General features: G+C 39.7%; 3 protein-coding genes across 12 annotated transcripts in view; 2 read left to right on the forward strand and 1 right to left on the reverse strand.

The window, feature by feature from the left end:
* The window catches only part of sdr16c5b (short chain dehydrogenase/reductase family 16C, member 5b), a 109,402-nt gene extending 94,165 nt beyond the window's left edge, over nucleotides 1-15,237 (forward strand). Inside the window, exon 6 of the mRNA XM_059646037.1 lies at nucleotides 15,081-15,237. Within this exon, the coding sequence (XP_059502020.1) occupies nucleotides 15,081-15,225 (145 nt within the window). The 3' untranslated portion in view covers nucleotides 15,226-15,237. The remainder of the gene's footprint in view (nucleotides 1-15,080) is intronic.
* plag1 (pleiomorphic adenoma gene 1) overlaps nucleotides 1-23,510 on the forward strand; it is a 125,522-nt gene that overhangs the window by 43,980 nt on the left and 58,032 nt on the right. For 6 of the 7 annotated variants that reach the window (XM_048529576.2, XM_048529580.2, XM_048529575.2 and 3 more), the window contains exon 1: nucleotides 15,385-15,539. The exons of the other annotated variant lie outside the window; for it this stretch is intronic. The gene's annotated coding sequence lies outside the window, so the exon portion shown is untranslated. Of the gene's footprint in view, nucleotides 1-15,384; nucleotides 15,540-23,510 lie in introns of those variants that run through there. 7 annotated transcript variants of the gene reach the window in all.
* On the reverse strand, nucleotides 11,207-15,895 carry chchd7 (coiled-coil-helix-coiled-coil-helix domain containing 7). Of its 4 annotated transcripts, none has more exons than XM_048529587.2 (4): nucleotides 15,655-15,895; nucleotides 13,851-13,927; nucleotides 13,670-13,768; nucleotides 11,207-13,256 (listed from the first exon to the last, which is right to left on the reverse strand). In XM_048529587.2, the coding sequence occupies exons 2-4, from the start codon at nucleotides 13,902-13,904 to the stop codon at nucleotides 13,152-13,154; spliced, it is 258 nt and encodes an 85-aa protein (XP_048385544.1). In that variant the 5' UTR covers nucleotides 13,905-13,927; nucleotides 15,655-15,895; the 3' UTR covers nucleotides 11,207-13,151. The 4 variants fall into 4 exon arrangements, with proteins under 4 accessions (XP_048385544.1, XP_048385542.1, XP_048385543.1 ...); XM_048529585.2 differs by lacking the exon at nucleotides 15,655-15,895 and adding an exon at nucleotides 15,161-15,242; XM_048529586.2 differs by lacking the exon at nucleotides 15,655-15,895 and adding an exon at nucleotides 15,098-15,180.

Consider the following 23,510-nt stretch of genomic DNA (forward strand, 5'->3'; position numbering starts at 1 on the left):
GTTCTATTCCTCTCAATTCACTGCTGTCCATGTGCATGTCTGGCAGTCGCTTAAATGTCACTAATGACTCCGCTTCCACGACGACCACTGGCAAACTATTCCATGCGCTCACAACTCTCTGGGTGAAGAACCTCCCTCTGACGTCTCCTCTATACCTTCCTTCTAACACCTTAAAACTATGACCCTTCGTGGCAGTCAATCCTGCCCTGGGGAAAAGTCTCTGGCTATCGACTCTATCCATGCCTCTCATTACCTTGTACACCTCGATCAGGTCACCTCTCTTCCTCCTTCTCTCCAGAGAGAAAAGTCTGAGCTCAGTCAACCTCTCCTCGTAAAACAAGCCCTCCAGTCCAGGCAGCATCCTGGTAAACCTCCTTTGCGCCCTCTCTAAAGCCTCCACATCTTTCCTATAATAGGGCGACCAGAACTGGACACAATATTCCAAGTGTGGTCTCACCAGGGTTTTGTAGAGCTGCAGCCTAACCTCGCGGCTCTTAAACTCGATCCCCCTGTTAATGAAAGTCAAAACACCATATGCTTTCTTAACAACCTTATCCACTTGGGTGGCAACTTTGAGGGAGCTATGCACTTGAACACCAAGATCCTGCTGTTCCTCCACACTGCTGAGAATCCTGCCTTTAATCCTATATTCAACATTTAAGTTCGACCTTCCAAAATGCATCACCTTGCATTTATCCAGGTTGAACTCCATCTGCCATTTCTCAGCCCAGCTCTGCATACTGTCAATGTCTCGCTGAAGCCTGCAATAGCCCTCAATACTATCAACGGCATCTCCAATCTTTGTGTCAATAGCAAACTTACTAACCCATCCCTCAACCTCCTCATCCAAGTCATTTATAAAAACTACAAAGAGCAGAGGCCCAAGAACAGAGCCCTGCGGGACACCACTCAGCACTGACCTCCAGGCAGAATACTTATCATCTACAACCACTCTCTATACATAAAACAATTTCACATCTCACAATGACATGATACATGAAACAATTATTACAACAGACAAAGACAAGATACAAAACAATTATTACATCAAGAACATAAAAGACCAGGATATAGTATCGATCGTTTGTGAAGTGGCTGCTAATGGCAGGAGGCGATTTCAAGTTGTTAACGAGACAGATTGTAATTTCAAGTTGCCGATGTGTCTGACTGGAACAAAGTCAATGCCCTGGCCCCTTTGTCAGCGACAGAAGTTACATACTTCCGAAGTCTCACACATTTACAAATGTTCCTCACTTAACCTTACTTGAGACAGTTTAGCTCTAATTCTATTCAATCAGGAAGCTAAAGGCAGTGTCTGCATACCGATGTGTAGGAAGATAAGGAGTTACAAAGTCTTACACCGAATTCCTAGCTGGGCAGGAAGCTTTAGGACAAGTGCCTGCATACCTATGTGTAGGCAGATAAAGGACATTAATTTATAGAAGTATAGAAATCAATGGGATGTTATTCCAATAACATCTTAGCCAGAGAGGAAATAGCCGGGGCCTTAACAGATGACTTTGCAGCATCCTTGAGCTTGGGTGAGGACCTGGAGGACTGGAGAATTGCTAATGCTGTCCCCTTGTTTGAGGAGTGTAGCAAGGATAATCCAGGTAATTATAGACTGGTGAGCCTGATGTCAGTGGTGGGGAAGCTTTTGGAGAAGACACTGAAGGATAGGATCTATTTACATTTGGAAGAAAATGGGCTTTTTAGTGATAGGCAGCATGGTTTTGTGCAGGGAAGGTCATGTCGTACCAACTTGAAAGAATTCTTGGAGGAAGTGACAAAGTTGATAGATGTTGGAACAGCTGTGGATGGCATCTGCATGGACTTCAGTAAGGCATTTGATAAGGTTCCCCATGGTAGGCTAATGGTGAAAGTGAAGTTGCATGGGGTCCAGGGTGTTCTGGCTAGATAGGTAGAGAACTGGCTGGGCAACAGGAGATAGAGAGTTGTAGTGGGAGGGAATTTCTCAAAATGGAGAACTGTAACCAGTGGTGTTCCACAGGGATCCGTGTTGGGACCACTGTTGTTTGTGATATACATAAATGATCTGGAGGAAGGCACAGATGGTCTGATTAGCAAATTTGCAGATGACATGAAGATTAGTGGAGTAGCAGAGGTGAAGGGGACTGTTGGAGAATGCAGGAGAATATACATAGGTTGGAGAGTTGGGAGGAGAGATGGAAGATGGAGTTCAATCCAGGCAAACGTGAGGTGATGCATTTTGGAAGATCCAATTCAAGAGTGAACTATACGGAAAATGGAAAAGCCCTGTGGAAAATTGATGCACAGAGACATCTGGGTATTCAGGTCCATTGTACCCTGAAGGTGGCAATGCAGGCCGATACAGTGGTCAAGAAGGCATACGGAATGCTTTCAATCATCAGACGAGCTATTGAGTACAAGAGTTGGCAGGTCATGTTGCAGTTGTATAGGACTTTGGTTCAACCACATTTTGAATACTGTGTACAGTTCTGGTCGCCACATTACCAAAAGGATGTGGATGCTTTGGAGAGGGTGCAGAGGAAGTTCACCAGGATGTTGCCTAGCATGGAGGGCACCAGGTATGAAGAGAGGTTGAGTAGATTAGGATTATTTTCATTAGAAAGATGGAGGTTGAGGGGTGTACCCGATTGAGGTCTGTAAAATCATGACCGGTATAGACAGGGTGGATAGCAGAAGCTTTTTCCCAGAGTGGGGGACCAGAAGTGTGCGCAATACTCCAAGTGCGGCCGCATCAGAATTTTGTACAGCTGCAGCATAACCTCTTGGTTCCGGAATTCGACCCTTTTATTAATAAAAGCTAAAACACTGTATGCCTTCTTAACAGCCCTGTCAACCTGGGTGGCAACTTTCAAGGATCTGTGTACATGGACACCGAGATCTCTCTGCTCATCTACACTACTAAGAATCTTACCATTAGCCCAGTACTTTGTCTTGCGGTTATTCCTACCAAAGTGCATCACTTCACACTTGTCTGCATTAAACTCCATTTGCCACCTCTCAGCCCAGCTCTGCAGCTTATCTATGTCTCTCTGCAACCTACAGCATCCTTCGTCACTATCCACAAGTCCACCGACCTTAGTGTCATCTGCAACTTTACTAACCCATCCTTCTACACCCTCATCCAGGTCATTTATAAAAATGACAAACAGCAGTGGACCCAACACCGACCCTTGCAGTACACCACTAGTAACTGCTCTCCAGGATGAACATTTCTCATCAACTACCACCCTCTGTCTTCTTTCAGCAAGCCAATTTCCGATCCAAACTGCTATATCTCCCACAATTCCATTCCTCCGCATTTTGTACAATAGCCTACTGTGGGGAACCTTATCGAACGCCTTGCTGAAATCCATATACACCACATCAACCGGTTTACTCTCATCTACCTGTTTGGTCACCTTCTCAAAGAACTCAATAAGGTTTGTGAGGCACGACCTTTCCTTCATAAAACCGTGCTGACTATCCCTAATCAACTTATTCTTTTCTAGATTATAATAAATCCTATCCCTTATAACCTTTCCCAACACTTTACCAACAACTGAGGTAAGGCTCACTGGTCTATAATCTACTCCCCTTCTGGTCACCGCATTATAAGAAGGATGTGGAAGCTTTGGAAAGGGTGCAGAGGAGATTTACTAGGATGTTGCCTGGTATGGAGGGAAGGTCTTACGAGGAAAGGCTGAGGGGCTTGAGGCTGTTTTCATTAGAGAGAAGAAGGTTAAGAGGTGACTTAATTGAAACATATAAAATAATCAGAGGGTTAGATAGGGTGGATAGGGAGAGCCTTTTTCCTAGGATGGTGACAGCGAGCATGAGGGGACATAGCTTTAAATTGAGGGGTGAAAGATATAGGACAGATGTCAGAGGTAGTTCCTTTACTCAGAGAGTAGTAAGGGAATGGAACACTTTGCCTGCAACGGTAGTAGGTTCGCCAACTTTAGGTACATTTAAGTCGTCATTGGATGAGCATATGGACGTACATGGAATAGTGTAGGTTAGATGGGCTTCAGATTGGTATGACAGGTCGGTACAACATTGAGGGCCGAAGGGCCTGTACTGTACTGTGCTGTAATGTTCTATGTTCTATGTTCTAAACCTTCTGTATTCAGTTGATACTCAGTTATATCTTCTTCCTTGCATCTGTTGTAAGCCCACTTTCTGTTACTTATGTTAATTTCCACCTTCTTGGTCATCCAAGATACTTTGGGTTTGTCTGTCCTACTTTTTGCATTAGACGAGATAAACCTTGGCTGTATTTGTTTCTTGAAGGGAGCCTGCTGGGAAGAGAGGTTAAAGAAGAGTCTTGAGTCCTGTGTTTAGTAGCACAAATCGATCTTTCTTCAGAGCTCTTTTACTACAGGGGCCAATGATTTCTCCAAATCTGCCTTTCAAGTCAGGCGCAGTTGTCGTCTTAAATATAGCTCACACTGAAGGAGGGGTCAATGACACTACTTTTCGCAATAAAGCACAGGATATTTATACATATCGCATTACAATGATTAAATGCAGTACTGATATCATTATTCCATCCTCCTGCTCTATAGGGGTGACATTGTGGCTCAGTGGTTAGCACTGCTGCCTTACAAACACAGGGGCCTGGGTTCAATTCCAGCCTCGAGGGACTATGTGTGTGGAGTTTGCACATCTCCCTGCATCTACGTGGGTTTCCTCCCACAGTCTAAAGATGTGCAGGCTAGGTGGATTGGCCATGCTAAATTGCCCATGGTGTTCTGGGATGTGTAGATTAGGTGGGGTACAGGGCAATGGGTCTGGGTGGGATGCCCTGAGGGTTGGTGTGGACTTGTGGGACTGAAGGGCCTGTTTCCTCACTGTAGGGATTCTATCTATGAACTATATACCTAATCCTGTAAACACCTGATCAATGATGGACACACCTATGGACAACCCTAGGTTCTCCCATGACCTCATGATGTTTATGTTGCAGCTTTGTCACTAGTCCTTAGGATCTTACAATGCATCCAATTAATTTACATTGCAATCCATGCAGTTATCACAGAAGATATGAAAAGATCTTAATTCCTACTTGTAGCTATCAAATTCATAATGTCAGTTCTAATATTAAATTATTTATATAGAAAGTTATCAGTCAGTTACACCTAATGTTAGAATTCTATAGCAACGCGTTCTGAGCAGCTTCCTTCTCACCTGTCCTTGGAATGTCAAACAAACACTGCTCCTCTATCTTACATAGAAAGCAAGGTGTAGAACTGATGAACACAGCAGGTCAAGCAGCATCAGAGGAGCAAGAAAGCTGATGTTTCGGGTCTGCACCCTTCTCCAGAAATGGGGAAGGGGATTCTGAAATAAATAGAGAGGGGAGGCGGATGAAAGATGGATAAAGGAGCAGATAGGTGTATAGAACCTTGTCAGGGACCTTGTTAAAGTCCATGTGAAAATAACATCTGCCATTCTACCGATATCAATCATTTTTGTTGAAAACCTCAATCTAGTTTGTGAGACACAATCTTCCTGACACAAAGTTATGCCGACTTTCACATTTTTCTAAATATGACTAAATGCTATCCCTAAGGAACTTCTCCAATAATTTCCCTGACTCTGACATGAGGCTCATCAGTTTTTAATTTTCCGAATTATCCTTGATGTTCTTCTTAAACAAAAGAACAACATTGGATATTCTCCAGACCTCTGGGACCTCCCCTGTGACAAAAGAGGATACAAAGATTTTGTATGTGGCCTCAGCAATTTCCTCATGTTCTTCTCTAAGCATTCTGGGATAGATCCCATCGGGTCCTCGGAACTTGTCTATCTTACCGCTTTTTAAAATACTTAATGTCATAGATCAAAGAATCCCTAGGGTGGAAACAGGTTGTTTGGCCCAACAAGTTCACACTGGCACACAGAGCTTCTCACTGAGACCCATCCCCCTAATCTACACATCCCTGAACACTACTGGCAATTTAGCATAGCCAATCCACCTAGCCTGCCCATCTTTAGATTGTGGGAGGAAACTGGAGCACCCGGAGGAAACGCAGACACAGGAAGAACATGCAAACTCCACATAGGCAGACACCTGAGGGTGGAATTGGGCCCAGGTCCCTGGCGCTGTGAGGGAGCAGTGCTAACCACTGTGCCACCTAGTGTATCTTCCTTTCCTATATTATCATGCACTAGAATATCACTATACCCCTCTCAAGACTCACCATCTTCTGAATGTATCACTGCAAAGTTAAGGACCTCACCCACTGCCTCCGGCTCCATGCATAAATTCCCTCCTTTGTCCTTGAGTGGACCTAGCCTTTCCCTAGCTATCCTCTTGCTCCTTATAAATGTATAAAAAGGTATAAGATATTCCTTATCCTGCTTGACAAAGACATTTCATGGTCCCTTTTGGTCCTTGTTTGAGTTTTCTCATGCCATATTTGTATTCTTTGAGGGGTCTGCCTATTTCAATTTCCTAAACCTTATGTATGCCTCCTTTTTGTTTTTGACTAAGCTCTCAATTTTTCTTGTCATCCACGATTCCCAAATCTTGCCTGAAACACCTAAATCCAGGAACATTAATCTGCCAACCTTGTCCATCTCTCACCCAAGTCTCTGTAATAGCTAAAACATCATATCTATTAATCCAGGCAGTAAGATAATCTGCCTTACCTGTCATACTCCTCACATTAAAACAAATGCACCCCAGACCACCTGGCCTGCCGTGTTTAGTGACCTCTCCCAGTCTGTCCTTTGTTTTAGTCTTACTGGCCTTGGTCTCCAATTCCACCTTGGTCATTTTACTTGCTGTCCTACTGCTCTGTTTCCACCCGTTCCCCCGCCCCAACACAATCTCATTAGTTTACACGCTCCCAAATGGCACTAAGAAACCTCCCTGCCACGATATTGGTGCTCCTCTAGTTTCGACACGACCCATCTGTAGTGAACAGAACTAGGGCAGGTGGATCTCATTGAGTATGAGATCCTTGATTCCGGTTGTGAACCAGGACGAAACAGGAAATCGTGCTAACAGATAATAAACAGGACATTCAGAAGATTTCCTCAGTCTAGGGGCTGGCTGGTTAGAGCCCACGTACTGTGCACATATAAATATAGGGTGACAGAATACCAGCCTCTGTGCAGTTAATTATGCTGGTTTTGCAAACCCAGTTTTCAACTCAGCAGTGATAATGGGAACTGCAAATGCTGGAAAATCCAAGATAATAAAATGTGAGGCTGGATGAACATAGCAGGCCCAGCAGCATCTCAGGAGCACAAAAGCTGACGTTTCGGGCCTAGACCCTTCATCAGAGAGGGGGATGGGGTGAGGGTTCTGGAATAAATAGGGAGAGGCGGACCGAAGATGGAGAAAAGAAGATAGGTGGAGAGGAGAGTATCGGTGGGGAGGTAGGGAGGGGATAGGTCAGTCCAGGGAAGACGGACAGGTCAAGGAGGTGGGATGAGGTTAGTAGGTAGGAGATGGAGGTGCAGCTTGGGGTGGGAGGAAGGGATGGGTGAGAGGAAGAACAGGTTAGGGAGGCAGAGACAGGCTAGACTGGTTTTGGGATGCAGTGGGTGGAGGGGAAGAGCTGGGCTGGTTGTGTGGTGCAGTGGGGGGAGGGGATGAACTGGGCTGGTTTTGGGATGCCGTGGAGGAAGGGGAGATTTTGAAGCTGGTGAAGTCCATATTGATACCATTGGGCTGCAGGGTTCCCAAGCGGAATATGAGTTGCTGTTCCTGCAACCTTCGGGTGGCATCATTGTGGCACTGTAGGAGGCCCATGATGGACATGTCATCTAAAGAATGGGAGGGGGAGTGGAAATGGTTCGTGACTAGGAGGTGCAGTTGTTTATTGCGAACCGAGCGGAGGTGTTCTGCAAAGCGGCCCCCAAGCCTCCCTTTGGTTTCCCCAATGTAGAGGAAGCCACACCGGGTACAATAGATACAGTATACCACATTGGCAGATGTGCAGGTGAACCTCTGCTTAATATGGAAAGTCATCTTGGGGCCTGGGATAGGGGTGAGGGAGGAGGTTTGGGGGCAAGTGTAGCATTTCCTGCATTTGCAGGGGAAGGGCCGCACCTCCATCTCCTACCTACTAACCTCATCCCACCTCCTTGACCTGTCCATCTTCCCTGGACTGACCTATCCCCTCCCTACCTCTACTCTCTTCGCCATCTATCTTCTTTTCTCTCCATCTTCAGTCCGCCTCCCCCCTCTCCCTATTTATTCCAGAACCCTCTCCCCATCCCCCTCTCTGATGAAGGGTCTAGGCCTGAAACGTCAGCTTTTGTGCTCCTGAGATGCTGCTGGGCCTGCTGTGTTCATTCAGCCTCACATTTTATTATTTCAACTCAGCATGTGTGTGAGGACTTGTGGTGTCGGTTGATTTGAAAATTGGCAGTCTTTGATCCTACTGCCAGTTGCCATCAGTTCTCTGGGTTTGGAACAGGCCTGTGTCTGGTAGCTCTTATCTAGGAAACTCAGATTGCTCTCTTACTTGAGATCAGGGCCTCAATTTTTCTGCTTGTGGGCCCATTATCTTCATGCCAAATCTGTACTTTTCATTGTGTTTCTGGTTTATGTTTGTGAAGTTAATTGATTTTCCCATCATTAGAGTGTGTGTGAATGGATTTGATTCAGGTTGAATGTCCAGTATCTCTGTAGACTCCATACTGTTTGTGCTGAGTAACCCAAAGTGTAAAAGCTTGCTTAGACAAGAATCTGTTGGCTTTGATGGATTGTTCTTTTAGACAGGCGGTGCAAATTGAGATTCCAAGCTGAACAATGGTCGCTGACAGCAACCTCCATTCCCAGGCCTGCTGTTTGTGTATTTCCCGAAGACTCATTTCCGCTTTCATTTTTGTTTTTAGAAGTCCAGGCATCTGCCCAATATCCAGGGTTTTGTCTATATGTTTTAATATCGGGGTTTTTGCTTGATCTTACAAGAATGACGAGGGATCTCATAGAAGCCTATAAAATTCTTACAGGGCTGGACAGGTTAGAAGCAAGAAGCATGTTCCTGACAGTGGGGTAATCCAGAACCAGGGGTCAAGGTTTAAGGATAAGGGGTAAATCTTTTAAGACTGAGATGAGGACAATTTCCTTCGCCCAAAATGGTGAGAATTCACTGCCACAGAAGGTGGTTGAAGCCAAAATATTACATGTTTTCAAGAAGTAATTAGATTTAGTTCTTGTGGCTAAAGAGATCAAGGGATATGGGGGAGGCCAGGATTAGAACATTGAACGCGATGATCAGCCATGGTCAGATTAAAGGCAGAGCGGGCGCGATGGGTCAAAAGACCTCCTCCTGCATCTCTCTTCTATGTTTCTAAATTTTAACAGCAAAATGAAAAGGCCATATCTTAGACAAATAACAATAGGTCACTCCACTTCTTTTGTCATAGAATGCCAATTTGCAGTTTTATCATAGAATCTGTAGTCTGTAAACAAATTGCTATTCTTCTGATGAGAAAGGGTAAGAGCTTTATCTTCAGAAGCTGGGGCAAGATTCCCAAAATCCAAAACACTGCATAAAGAGACCAGTTCACCCCAACTCAAAGAGGCTGGGAGCAGCAATGCCTGTGAAGAGGTTAAAACCTTGGCCCAGGTAGGAATCCAACAAAGCTAACCAGATGGAATATTTTTCACAGGGTTAACCTGGATAGCTTCCTTCCTGGCTACAAGTACAGGTCAGAGGTTAGGAAGTTTGTTTGAGGTAACTCATCTGAATCATAAACGCCCTTTAGGAAAGGAAACTACCATCCATACACAGTTTAGCCTACATGAAACTCCAGATCGACAGCAATGTAGTTGACTCTGAACTGCCCTCTGGTCATTAGGAATAACTGCTGGTCTAGCCAGTGATGCCCTCATCATGAATGAGTCGAGTGGAAAAAGTACTGAAATTATACTAATGCAACTCAGAATAAAATACAATAGATAGATAAAAGTTTATTTCTGTTGTCCTAAAATTTTTATTGGAATTCTTTTTTTTAACTTTTGGGCTGCATGCCTTACATTCTAAGTATTAAAATGACAAGTTATTACAGAACATCTAAACTTTGTGCTTTGTGGAGCAAGTTCAGATCACATGGAATACAGGGAGAATTAGCCACTTGGATACAAAACTGCCTCAAAGGTAGGAGACAGAGTGTGTGGTGGATGATTGCTTTTCAGGCTGGAAGCCTATGACCAAGCCTGTGCCACAAGAATTGCTGTTGGGTCCACTGCTTTTTGTCATTTACATAAATGACTTGGAAGTGAATACAGTAGGTATGCTTAGTAAGTTTGTAGATGACCAAAATTGCTGGTGTAGTGAACAGCGAAATTTATTTCCAGAGTACAACAGGACTTTGAACTGATGGGCCGCTGCACCAAGGAGTGCCACACAGTGTTTAATCCAGATAAATGTAAGGTGCTACCTTTTGGTTGGGCAAATCAGGACAGAATATATACACCTAATGGCAAGGTCCTGAGGAGTGTTGCTGAACACTGGTGTGCAGGTTCATTGGCCCTTGAAAGTGAAGTCACTGGTACACAAGGTAGTGAAGAAGGCATTTGGTAAACTTGTCTTTATTAGTCAGTGCATTGAGTGTAGGAGTTGGGAGAACAAGTTGCATCTGTACAGGGCGTTGGTTAAGCCATTTTTGGAAGAGTGTGTTCAATTTTGGTCTCCCTGCTATAGGAAAATGTTGTGAAATTTGCAAGAGTTCAGAAAAAAAACTTACAGGGATATAGGCAGGAATGGAGGGTTCAAGCTATAGGGAGAGGCAGAATAGGTTGGGGCTATTTTCTCTGGAGCATCGGAGGCTGAGGGGTGACCTAGTATGATTTTATAAAATCATGAAGGTCAAGGATAGGGTGAATAGCGAAGGTCTTTTCTGCAGGGTAAAGGGGGAGACCAAAACTAGGCGGCATAGGTTTAAGGTGAGACAGGTATGATTTAAAAGGGACCTGGGGGCAACCTTTTTCATGCAGAGGGTGGCACATGTATGCAATTAACTGCCAGAGGAAGTGGTGGAGGCAGGTGCAATTACAACACTTAAAAGATAGGTATAGGAATAGAAAGGGATTAGAAAAATATGGATTAGAAAGATATGGGCAAATGGGATTAGATTTATTTAGGATAATTGGTCAGCATGGACGTGTTGAACCAACGGGTCCCTTTCCGTGCTGTACATCTCTACAACAAGTTGAATTTTTTTGTAAATTCTGTAATGTTCACATGGAAAAGGTTTGTAATGAACTTTTATTAACTTTTATGCATAAGATATAATTTTGGAGTTAATTGAAAGTGAATATAGGCATCATGTGAAAGTCGTACATTGATTGACTGGTGAGTAACTGCTCTCAAGGATCAAGCTGTAGAATCAGTTTGGATATATATATATATAAAATAAATAACCCTGGTAAGAGGTCACTTGTGGACTAATTTATAGTCCCCTACCAGTAGTTACACTTTTGGACAAACCAGACAAGAAGAAATAAATGTAACATGTAAGGTGTGTACTTAAATTACCAGTCATGGATTGGTGAGGCAGAGGGGAAGAAAGGAAATCAGATTGGTAAAGACAGCTTGGGAATCTATTTCATGAACATCTTCTGGGGCGATTTCTTAGATCAGTACATTCCAGAGCCTACCAAATCTAAGATAGCCTGCTGCCTTGGTAATGTGCAATTGGACAAGATTAATTAATACTTGTAGTAAAGGAGCATCCGGGTAACAGTGATCACAATGTGACAGAATTTTATTTTCAGTTTGAAAGGGAGAAGACTGAGTCTTCTATTAGTGTTTTAAACCAGACAGCAACTATGAGAGTATAAAGGCAGAAATAGCTAAAGTGAATTGGTAGATAGATTAAAAGGCAGGACAAAGTTATGGTGGAAGAATACTTTTGTAGCATACAATTGTTAGACCTGCCTAAAATTACAAGATGTTGTTACAACGCAACAGTTGGACCCATGGTAAAACTGCCACAAGTTGTACTCCTAATTGTATAACAAATTCTGGTGTCTGTGCTGTGTAATTAAATACCAAAAGCCAAAGGTGCTGTCAATTATTTCCTACTGTTTCATTAGGTATGCTCTTTCCTTAGCAATCTTTAAATGTGACATTTTATTTTTATGCAATTTCCCAAGTTTAACCAAGCCTCAAAAGTATACTTTTATTGAATGAGGTCGAATTGAGTTTTAACACGTTAACTACCAAAGAACAACCTCTCTTGCCCCAGATATAATTTAGTATGTTAACTGCCAACTTTCACAGCAAAAATGTCAAAAAGTGTAACTTTTTTTTAAAAGCATGATTGACTGCTGAAAGACAACATACATCTGGTGATCCTCATATACTGACACAATAACATAACTAAAATTAGATCAAACTTATACAGGATGCTAGCTCTTCAATAGGCAACTTTCTTCAAGGGCAGTGAAATGTATCCTGACTTCGTTGCTCACTGTGAAATCCAGACGCGATAATTATATCAAAGTGTATGAGCCAAACATGGGTGATAATAATTACTAAAATGAACACTGTAAACCATGTGCAAATGAAAGAAAAATGGACAGGGTAACCTCAGGACCTTCCCTGCACATTCTACACATTGATAGACCTGGGCCTAAATATATTATTCTGAAGGAGGTTTTTAAGTAAACTGAGTTGAATGTTGCAGTGAAGCATCTGAAGATTTGTTTCATTCTACCTCTGTACATGTTCACTGCTCCTCCAAGCAGTGTTGTTTCCCATTAACACTGTTTAATTTTATAGAAGTTGGTGATGGGGCATTTATTAACATGTGAATTAATAGTGGCAGGTTAACACACAATATATCTCAATCTAAAAACAGAATTCCTAGTTTCAGCCATCCTCCCTGGTACTCTGCAAAAGGTCAATATAACAAATTAAAAAGAGTAATCCTCCTATAAATGTGCCTATTTATAAAAACTTTATTTCAATAATTCCTTTTATTCCCCATCACACAATTTTTAAGACCGCTTTTAGGTATTCATTATCTGAAAACTGTAGATAGACATTAAGATATCCTTGAGCTCTTTCCTTGTAAAAATCAAGTGTTACATTTGCATTCACTAATAAAAACTTTTACATTAAAATTGCACATTGCAATTATTCAAGTGAATTTGTTCACATCGATTGTTTTCTCAGAATCAAAAACCATCAGTAGGGCCTTTTAATGCATTCTTCCAGAATTTCTTTTCTATCCTTTGCAGTTGGCATGTCAGGACTAATACCATTTCTTCGTCTTTGAATCATTATGTTGTTCTTCAAAAAGAAAAAAAAATTTTCAAAATAAATAATTATTTCTGCAAAACTCATGTCAGGGTAGTACTACATTAACTGAGCTATGCAATAAAATTTACCATAGTGGTGTCCTTGGTCAATGGTTATTGATGAATTAAACAAAATTCATAGTTCAGAAAAAGTGAGGTTTATTGTGCCAATACATTTCAAGCTATGCATCACCTCCAGCAGAAGATTCTAGAAATGATAGTGTTACAAGAAGGCTGAAGAACTTTCTACCTATTTTTGCACTGAAGATGGAATAGATAATTTACCTCAATTAGAAAATTCATGCTGGGTTATGTAATATCAAACTGAATCCAACCAATTTTCTTTCTCAACAATCTCAGTGTCTTCTGATAAAAATCTGAGTCAAATCTTCAAATCATACTTACCCAGAACTTCCGACACATTTTATACCTCAGAAAATAGTCAGTACACATATCTTTGTTATAACTGTTTGCTTCTAGACACTTCCTGGAGGCATCTGTTTCCTTTAAATAAAAATGGAGCATTTGTCACATCAGTTAACAAACATAGTTAAAACAAACAGTTGGCGGTTAGCAATTCTCCTACCTCAAGACAAGGATTAATGTCTTCATCTCTCAATTTTCGCACATTTGCCGGCATTCTGAGTTATGCTTTTACAGTACCTAGACAACAAAATTTATAATTTTATCCAATCTTACAAACAATGTGGCAGTTTCATCTGGCATGTAGAAACTGGTCAATTTCATAGGAAGTTTATAAAAAGGTCATATAAAAGTACAGTACATTTAAAAATACTTCAATTCTGTTTAAACAAGATCTGTCCTACATATTGGGCCAGTAAACTAAAACAAATCAAATCTTAAGACTGTTAAATGGAGACAGTTACTTCATGACTAAGCCGTACATAATGATGTGCAATGGGAGACTGCCATATCATAACTGTGTTTTGCACTTCCAGACAAAAATATCATCAAAACAAATACATTAAAAAAAATGAATGACAAAGATTTTTTAAAAAAAGAATGAAGACATTAACACTGACAAGTGCAAGAAGCTTTGCCAATGTTTCTTTGCAGCATATTCAAATAAATAAGTGTAAGAAAACATAACAATGGGTTGATTTCATGAATTTTGCCTTTGCTACAGACACATGAAATAAAATATCTAAGTTACAGAATTAATTTTGAAAATGGGTAAGATCAGTGAGAGAGGGGTCCAATGTCTTGATCCATGCTAATCAAACGGGGGTTAACAACATCAGATATCACAAACAACTACATACATTTAATTCTTCAAAATAATTCAGAGCCCTGTACAAGAGATAACTGAAAGTTTGCCCAAAGATGTTTGGTTTTATGGTGATCTCACAAGGAAAGTGAAGCAAAGTATTCAGGAAAAGAATTTCACAACGTGGCATAGCTGTTAGTGCAGGGGATAGAGGGGCGCATAAGAATCTGTTTGGAAGAGTAGAAAGACAGAAGGAAGGTACAGATATAGATAAGGAGGTGAAAATTGTGATCAGCATGGCTATAATGCCGTTTAAATAAGTCGCTGAAGGTTTTAAATTGGAGGCGCTAGAAACCGGTAAAGGCCAACAAGGAAAAGAAAGATGTACTTATTACAGGTTACCACAAGTTGAACTGCTTGTTAAATTAATTCAATGCACTACCCCATCAGAATAAACAAAAAAATGATTTTCTAACTTGTCTGTGTATGTCCAAAATTCCTCTCTTCATCCCTTCTCTTCTCTTGTCTCTCCTCCCGTCCCGTCACGTCCCCTTACTCATTTCTTTCCCTTCTGTCCCACTCCCATAGCCCCTCTCCATCTATACCTCTTCTGCACGCCGTTTTCTCTTTCCTGTCTCCTCCTAGTCTCCTTCACACTTCACCCTTACCTTCTCCACCAGGACACATCGACGAACAACGTCATAGACAGGCGCGCGCACGAAAAGAGAAGTAGAACCTAACTTGATGACGGAAACCTACGATTGACATTGATAGATAGCTATAGAAACCAATAGATTTGGGATTTATTCTCCCACTGCCCGCCTCGTCTGCACACTTCATCCAATGGGTTAGGGCGATGGGGGCGGGATGTCCGCTATTGAGGTAGGTGGAGGCGCAGCGCGTATACAATGGCCGCTGGAAAGAGGCTAAAGCAAACAATTTTTAGGCCTGCGGTGAAACAAAAATATGAGAAAAATTTTTTTAAAAAATCGAATAATTGTTTAAAGCCGGAAAAAAATGCGGTAAAGTGATGTTGAAAGTCCCGTGGTAAGTTATTGTTGAATTTTGTCCGGCGTTATTCTCTTTTTGACAAAGTTTATCAGGGTTATTTAAATCATGTTGTGAGAAAGGGGATTAAAAAAAGTTATGCCCCCGTTTGTACCTCAGAGTCTGAGAGAGACGGAGGGAAACGACAGTAGAAAAAAAGAGGAAACAACTTCTCCAAAACCGATCCCTGCTCATCGTCAAGGTTGAGGATAGATCAACTTATAGCACTGGGGAGTTTGACCACTTTATTCACTTGAGCTCCGTTACGGATTTGGGTTTCTTTTGTATGTTGTTTTATGTTTAACGACAGCATTGAAGAAGGAACGACAAACTTGGAGCAATGTCTTCTGTCCAAGCTGCAACAGACCAGAAAGATTTTTAATGAATTTTTTTTACAATATGTTCCACATTAAAAGCACTCTCTTTTGCCCCCACCCCCGACATTTGTTTTGTTTCGGATATGATTTGGAAGAAACAAGCAAACAAAAATTCAGTTGCATCTTCATCCAAAACTAATGTTAACCAGGTTTTGAGGTCCGGCCGCTTTTGAAGAGGCTCGAGAGTGCTATATGAAAAGTAGTAAAACTTAGAATTGCCTCTGATCTTTGGACGATCGGGTGAAATGAGTAGCTTTAGACAAACGTGCGGTTCTTGTGTTAAGGAGGGGGAGGGTAGGTAACTTGTAGGAGTTGGATATTTTTATTGTTTGTTGTTAATCATTAAGACTTCCTTAAATATTATCGAAAAGGACGGAAATATCACAGACCATTTTGTTTTCTCTTATTCTGTGGCTTTAACGAGTTCCCAGTGATAACTCGAATATAGATCTCTTAAATATTTAGTGGAGTGTTAATATAAACAAGACTTGTGAAATGATTTGTAAGCATTACCGGCAGTTACTTTTAAATTATTTTTGAGAAAAACGCGATCAATATTTCGTTTAAGCCGATAATGCATAACTTCAATTTCGCACAAATGTTTGAAATGGAAGATTACATTTGAGTGCAGCGACGTTTATTTCCCGTTATTTAATTGCTCAGTAACTTAGGATCGCTTTTAGTGATAAGTGCAAGATTAACTTTGAGAGCATTCGAAAGGAAAAGCCTTAGAAGTGATTCTCGAAAATATCCATACGTCAGTAGGTTAGTAAATATTTTCAGATCAGGCTGATTGATTAGTCCTTCTTTCTGAAAGATTTCGAAATCGCTGACGCATGTGTTTTAGCTGTACTTGTGAAGATGTGCGGCATTTCTAACATGTTAATAGAGGTGTGTGCTAGTTTACGAAAAAGTTTGTTAATGAACGTGACTGAAGCTGAAAAGCAAATACTACTTTTAGGACAGTAGTTTTAAAACTGTCATCTAAGCAACTTCACTTTATGATTTTTGGTTGTCTTGTATTATGATTAATATTCTAATTAGTTATGTGGACGTGCAGTACGTCCAGCATCATGGGAAAACTGTTTTTTGCAGATCCTTGCGTAGTCATTGGTATGGTAACGTGCAGGATGGGACTTCTTTGAAAACTTTCGAATTTAATATTAAGTGCACAACTGGATATGCTTCACCTTGGGCTTTTGGATTGTTTGTCGATGCATAACCGTGGAATATTTCTGAAGTGTTAGCGCGTTATTATTTTGAATCATCTTGACAAGTGTTTTTACACAAATGTTCATACGCGAATAGAGACTATCCATGAGTTCTGTCTTAAACTTGCAGAACGGGTAGGTTATTGGCGAAGAAACTTCAATATCGTTAAATGCAGTTGTGCGTTTTGCCACGAGGAATGAGGAAGGGACCTGCTCCTTAGAAAACAGCAGTGTTGAGGGGTTGCGTGGGATCCTTTGGATACAGATTAGCAAATCAAGTTTACCAAATTCATTTTGGTGCAAATAAAGTCCTTGCAATTATTTCTGGAGGAATACAATTCAAAAGTAGGTGAGATAAGTGTAGATGCTTGGTTGGACTGTACATTACAAAAGATATCTAGCAGCACTGGAGGAAGTGTAAAAATAATCTACGAAAATTTTGTTGGTGTATGAGCTGAGACATTCTAATGACCAGGTTTTTTAAAAAAATTGAGGTGACAAATAATGGAGATCTTTTTAAAAAATATGAAGGGACCTGAAAGGGCAAATGTAGAGAAAATGTTTCCACTGGAGAATCAAAAACTCTTGTAGGGATTGTAAATATTAGGCTGGCACTTATAAATACAGTAAGGACTATAGGAGATACTTATTTACTTGTCATTTGTGGAATAGATGAGGCAAATAGCGAAGAAGTGTTTCAATTTGCTAAGTACATAAGGAAGACTGTTGATGAGATGAAATAAGTTATGCATGGAGCATAATGGCAGGATAAATGTATTTGGTTGAATGGCCTGTTTCTGTGCTATAAATTTTCTCCCACTTTTTCTCTTGAATTACAGAGGAAACATTGCAACAGATGCATTGAACATCTATTTGTACATAGATGAGGTAGAATTGCTATGTTTATATCTGTGTTTATCATATGGCATAATGCTTTCAACTATTGTCTTCAATACTGTTAAAGGAATAATCATTTTGTATTTCGGTTTAACAAAGAATGCTTGTGACACTAAACATATAGACACTATGCTTTAATTATTTCATTATTAAAGCTACACCATCAACCATCTGGAAGGTGTTTCAAACACATTTGAAACTACAATAAACATCAATGGTAAATAAAATGTATTTCTAAAATTGTATATACATTTGTTTCTTTGTGGCTTCATATTCTGTACTAGTTCCTTTTAAAAAAAACCTGAATAGTTTTGGCTCATTTTTATCTGTAATCTAAATATATCTAATATATACTGATATCTAAATTGTCAAAACAGACTCTTTGTCAGAAAAGAACACCATCTGGAGTGATGTTTTAAATTAATTAGGTTTGTATTTATAAATTTCTTACCGTAGAATTATAGCCACAATTATTTAAAACCTGAAAATATATTTCAGAAATCCTGTTGCATTCTTAAGACCGATCAACTAAAAATCAGTTATCCTTGAAATACAGTTTTAGTTTATTACATTTATAATTTCTCGGTTTGTGAATTGCTGAGGATGTTATAAAAATCTAAATATGAACACAATTTCTTGCATCACTTTTTATGCTTTTAAGAAGTGACTCAAGTGTGAATGTAACCTGCTTGATAATGGTTATTAAAATTTATGATTTTAATGATCACTTAGCAATTATTTACTTCAGTAATTACATTTTGATACTTCAGAACTTACACGTTTGTCTGAGCCAATGCTTGTAAAAGTCCTGCACTGTCTTTGTCAGTCTGTCCTTTTCCAACCCAAAATTCACTTCAAACTATTTTAACTAGAATTGATGTGAGGTACAATTTGAAAATAGCTAGAGAGACTGAGAAAATTACTTGAGTAATTTGGGAAGGCAGAGTTAGAAGTGAATGTCTGTCTTTCTTTTCCTTCGGGGAATCCATGAACATAATCAAATCTAAAATTCTGTCAGATGGGACATTAAAATTTAACTGCATGAGTTCCTTGGGTTTAAAAATGTTGAATTAATTTTACATAATAGTTGCAGTGTATAAAATGTGAAGCTCATAACACACTCCGTAGATATGTCACTTCTCAGAGTTGTGATGTACGTTTCTAAATGCCAAGCTATCTCACATCTGTAAGAAACTGATTAGCAATTCAGTCAACACTGTAGCATCTACATCAGAAAATCTTAAGAAATTCTTTACAAATCCAGGGCTTTTTGTTCCAAAGTTGGAAATTGTTGTTCAATGTAAGTTTTTTTAATGCTGCTGAATTCTTCACTGAGTTTTCATTTTACCTGTCTTTATGCACTCCATTATGACATTGACTGACTAATACAAAAATAGAATTCGTATTAATCTGGGATACTGTTTACCTAAAAGAAAATTCAAGAATTTGATTATTTATACTTGATTGATTGACTTTTCTCACAATTGCTGTGAATCCCTGTTAAATTATCGAGGCATAAAAATATAAAAGAAAAATATTTGTGATCTCTTCAATTTGCATACTCCTATTATGTCAAGAGAGACTCATTGCTTCCTATAAATTGATGTGAATAATTTTGTGTTTAATAATATTTTAGAAATGTATTGTGTTGTATAAAATAACTTGGCTAAAATTTTAAAATCCACATTTTAAATTACTGAAGTAATTAATAAATAGGATGATCAGACATTGTGGTTTAACATTATTGGTAAAATGTTTTTTTTCCATGCTGCATCTGTTTGCGTTCTTTTAGATTACTTTTCGGTTTCAAAAAAAAATTAACAGGGAAAAGGTTTCCAATATCAAAAGATTTGAGGCGTACCTTTTGAAATAATTGTAAAGAAAAGTTTCCATAGTATTTTTTATTTTGTTTGGAATGCTATTGTGAAACATGATGAGAACTTCAGAATATATTGTTATTTACAGCTAACTTTTATTGTGCTGGTAATTATTGCCTGTATTTGTTTTCTTCTTGGAATGCTCACTGTTGTATTAAACCACATTAATTATCTTTCTGCTCTAGACCAGATTTATAAGTGGTTTAGAAAGTGTTTGTGAGCCAATTGATGTGTTTTCCAAATATTGTAGAAGCATTCATCAGAAGAGGAACCTGGAAGTGAAATTCTAGGTGAAAGCATTGAATGCCAAATTAGATTGTTTTAAGTTAATATGCTTTTATAAACATAATTGTATGGTTGAAGTTATTTCAGTTTCAGAAATTAAAGTGGATTGTAATTCTGCTTTTTGTAATTTTGTCATTGATGCGTATACCTTGTTCCGAGATACTAGTGATGATGTGTAGTCTGGGAATTAACTACAAGTTTTAATAATTTTAGAAGAACTAATGTAAGTAGTAATTAACTAATCAAAATGTAACAGATTTTAATAAGTTGTTTTGAATCTAAATTCCAGTTGGTGCTTTATTTTCGTAATTGTATTTTTTTTAAAAAACTTTGTGCCTTGGACAGAAGTATAATATTTATGAAAGTTCTCTAATGTAGCCCACACAACAGAATTAATATTAGTAAAACTGATGAATTTGATTTAGTTTGTTTTTCTTTTTCTTTTTGTTTTAGTTTTGGGTTTTCGAGTGTCTGTTTATTTCTTTTTGGTTAAGCATCACAAACCAACTCTTTGTTCCACTGTTGTGCTGTTATAAAAACAAAAAAAGTCCAAATTGTATCAATCATGTTCTTTATGTAGATCATGGAATCCCTCCAGTGTGGAAACAGGCCCTTTGGCCCAACAAGTCCACACCAACCCACAGAACATCCTACCCAGACGCATCCCCCTATAACGGACCTAATCTACACAATTTAACCTGACCAATCCACCTGGCTTGCACATCTTTGGACTATGGTAGGAAACCAGAGCACCCGGAGGAACCCCACACAGACATGGAGATAATGTGCAAACTCCACACAGACAGTCGCACGAGGGTGGAAATGAACGCCAGTCCTTGGGGCTGTGAAGCAACAGTGCTAACCACTGAGCCACCATGCCACCCTATGACATAAATTGATAATGGTTTTGATCCCAGTTAATTTGGCATAACTAATGTTTTTTTAAATACTAATTATATATCTTGCCTAAAATTAGTAAATTTTAAATGAGCAGCTTTAAATTTCTGTTCCTGTATGTAGCTGTAAAATTTTGTGACATTATTGGGTGTCAACTACCTATGCTCCACTTGCAAGAATGAGCGTGACTCCAACAACACTTCAAAAGCTTGACACCAACTAGGACAAAGCCTAGGTGGCAGTAATATACACCATCTACAAGATGCATTGCAGTAACTCTCCAGCCTCTTTGATTAGCAACTTGCACACCCACAATCATGATCACCTAGAAGGTCAAGATCAATAGGTACATGGCAGGGCTGCCATCTGCAAATTCTCCAAGCCACCCATCCTGACTGGAAGATGTATCACAGTTCCTGGATTTTGGTCTAGTAACAAGTGAAGGAACTCCCTTTCCAGTGGTACTTTTGTTGTCCCTATGCTCCAAAGACAATAGTGTATTATAAAGGCAAATCACCAACCCTGTCTCCAGCCGGAGGTGAGAGATAATAGGAACTGCAGATGCTGGAGAATCCGAGATAACAAGGTGTAGATCTGAATGAATACAGCAGGCCGAGCAGGAAATCTGACGTTTCGGGCCTAGACCTTTCGTCAGCAATGTCTGAAACGTCAGCTTTCCTGCTCCTAAGATGCTGCTTGGCCTGCTGTGTTCATTCACTTCATCCCCAGTTGGAGATGACAAGGTGTAGATCAGTCAATGCTGGCTTAGCCAGTGTGTCACATCCTGTGAACAAAATTTTTAAATAAAATTCAGCTGAGCATATAGTTATATTAATTCACGTGAAGAGATCTATGAAACTGGGATCTGCAGTAAATTGTAGATTTTTGATGACAGAAATTCAGAAATATGTAGGTTTTTTCTAAAGAAAGCATAAGATGTAGAATTGTTCTTTAAAGTTTCTTTTTAAATCTGAGGTGCTCCTCCATATTTAGAGGGTGTAAAACATGAAAACTTTCCAAAATTCAAAGACTGTTCTTCTTGTCTCTGCCTTTAGTTCATATCTTTCATGTGTGCTTTGACTATTCTGGATTATGAATTCTGTGATATATACTGATTGATTAGATATTATCTCATGATATGAAGAATAAAAAAATGCAATTTAATTGGAGCAATCACAGCTGTTAGCAAGCTAATGAATAGCAAAAGCATTACACATTCGGTAAATAAAAACGTGAAACTTAAGAATCATGCCTCTGCAGATTTCACATTGTGTGATGAAGCTATCTAACTTTGGTTATTCAGTGCTGCACTTTATTTTGGAAACCTTCCCTATAAAGGGCTAAATGATAAAATGCTACCCAATACCATTAAAAGACATACTCTTTCTACTGTAAAAGCAGAATCCTTATTCAGAAGATTATAAATCTAAGAATATAAGCCTTCATTTACAAGTTAGAATCTGATTTCACTTTTGGATTCTTACAATGATTCTAGCTGTCTTTTATTTGTTTAACTTTTAACAAGAATAATTAACATTTTATACTTGAACAATACATAACTTTTATACCAGAACTATCTCATAACATTGAAAGCAAAGTAAAATTGAAATGTCAGCTGATATTTGTTTTTTGCCCTAAAAATGACCGATTTAACTTTAAAATGATGATCAGAGATAATGGGAACTGCAGATGCTGGAGAATCCACGATAAGCACGTGTGGAGCTGGATGAACACAGCAGGCCAAGCAACATCTCAGGAGCACAAAAGCTGACGTTTTGGGCCTAGACCCTTCATCAGAGAGGTTTAACCTTAGTATACTTGTTGGAAAATTTTCCATTTTACCGGTTCCCAGCAATCCATGAGGAAATGTAATTAAATCATTTGCCCAATATTATCATAATTGTAGCAGGAAGAAATCAGTTTTAAAATTTTTAATTTTGGATTTAAAAAATTACATTGTGGGGGAGGGGGAGATTTTGTGGCTTGTGAAGTCCACATTGATACCATTGGGCTGCAGGGTTCCCAACCGAATATGAGTTGCTGTTCCTGAAACCTTCGGGTGGCATCATTGTGGCACTGCAGGAGGCCCGTGATGGACATGTCGTCTAAGGAATGGGAGGGAGAATTAAAATGGTTCGCGACTGGGAGGTGCAGTTGTTTATTGCAAACCGAGCGGAGGTGTTCCGCAAAGCGGTCCCCAAGCCTCCGCTTGGTTTCCCCAATGTAGAGGAAGCCACACCGGGTATGGTGGATACAGTATACTACATTGGCAGATGTGCAGGTTAGGTGGATCGGCCATGCTAAATTGCCTGTAGTGTTCTGGGCTGTGTGGGTTGTAGGGGATGGGCCTGGGTGGGATGCTTCAAGGGGCGGTGTGGACTTGTTGGGCTGAAGGGCCTGTTTCCACACTGTAGGCAATCTAATCTA

The sequence above is a fragment of the Stegostoma tigrinum genome, chromosome 5, assembly GCF_030684315.1.
Source record: "Stegostoma tigrinum isolate sSteTig4 chromosome 5, sSteTig4.hap1, whole genome shotgun sequence".
NCBI classification, from domain to species: domain Eukaryota; kingdom Metazoa; phylum Chordata; class Chondrichthyes; order Orectolobiformes; family Stegostomatidae; genus Stegostoma; species Stegostoma tigrinum.

Coding starts and splice junctions, on each gene's coding strand:
- chchd7 (XM_048529587.2), bottom strand. CDS start 13,904: ATGCCGGCAAATGTGCGAAAATTGAGAGATGAAGACATTAATCCTTGT. Junction 13,769..13,850: donor ACATTAATCCTTGTCTTGAG/GTAGGAGAATTG, acceptor TTTTATTTAAAG/GAAACAGATGCCTCCAGGAA. Junction 13,257..13,669: donor AAATGTGTCGGAAGTTCTGG/GTAAGTATGATT, acceptor TTCTTTTTGAAG/AACAACATAATGATTCAAAG.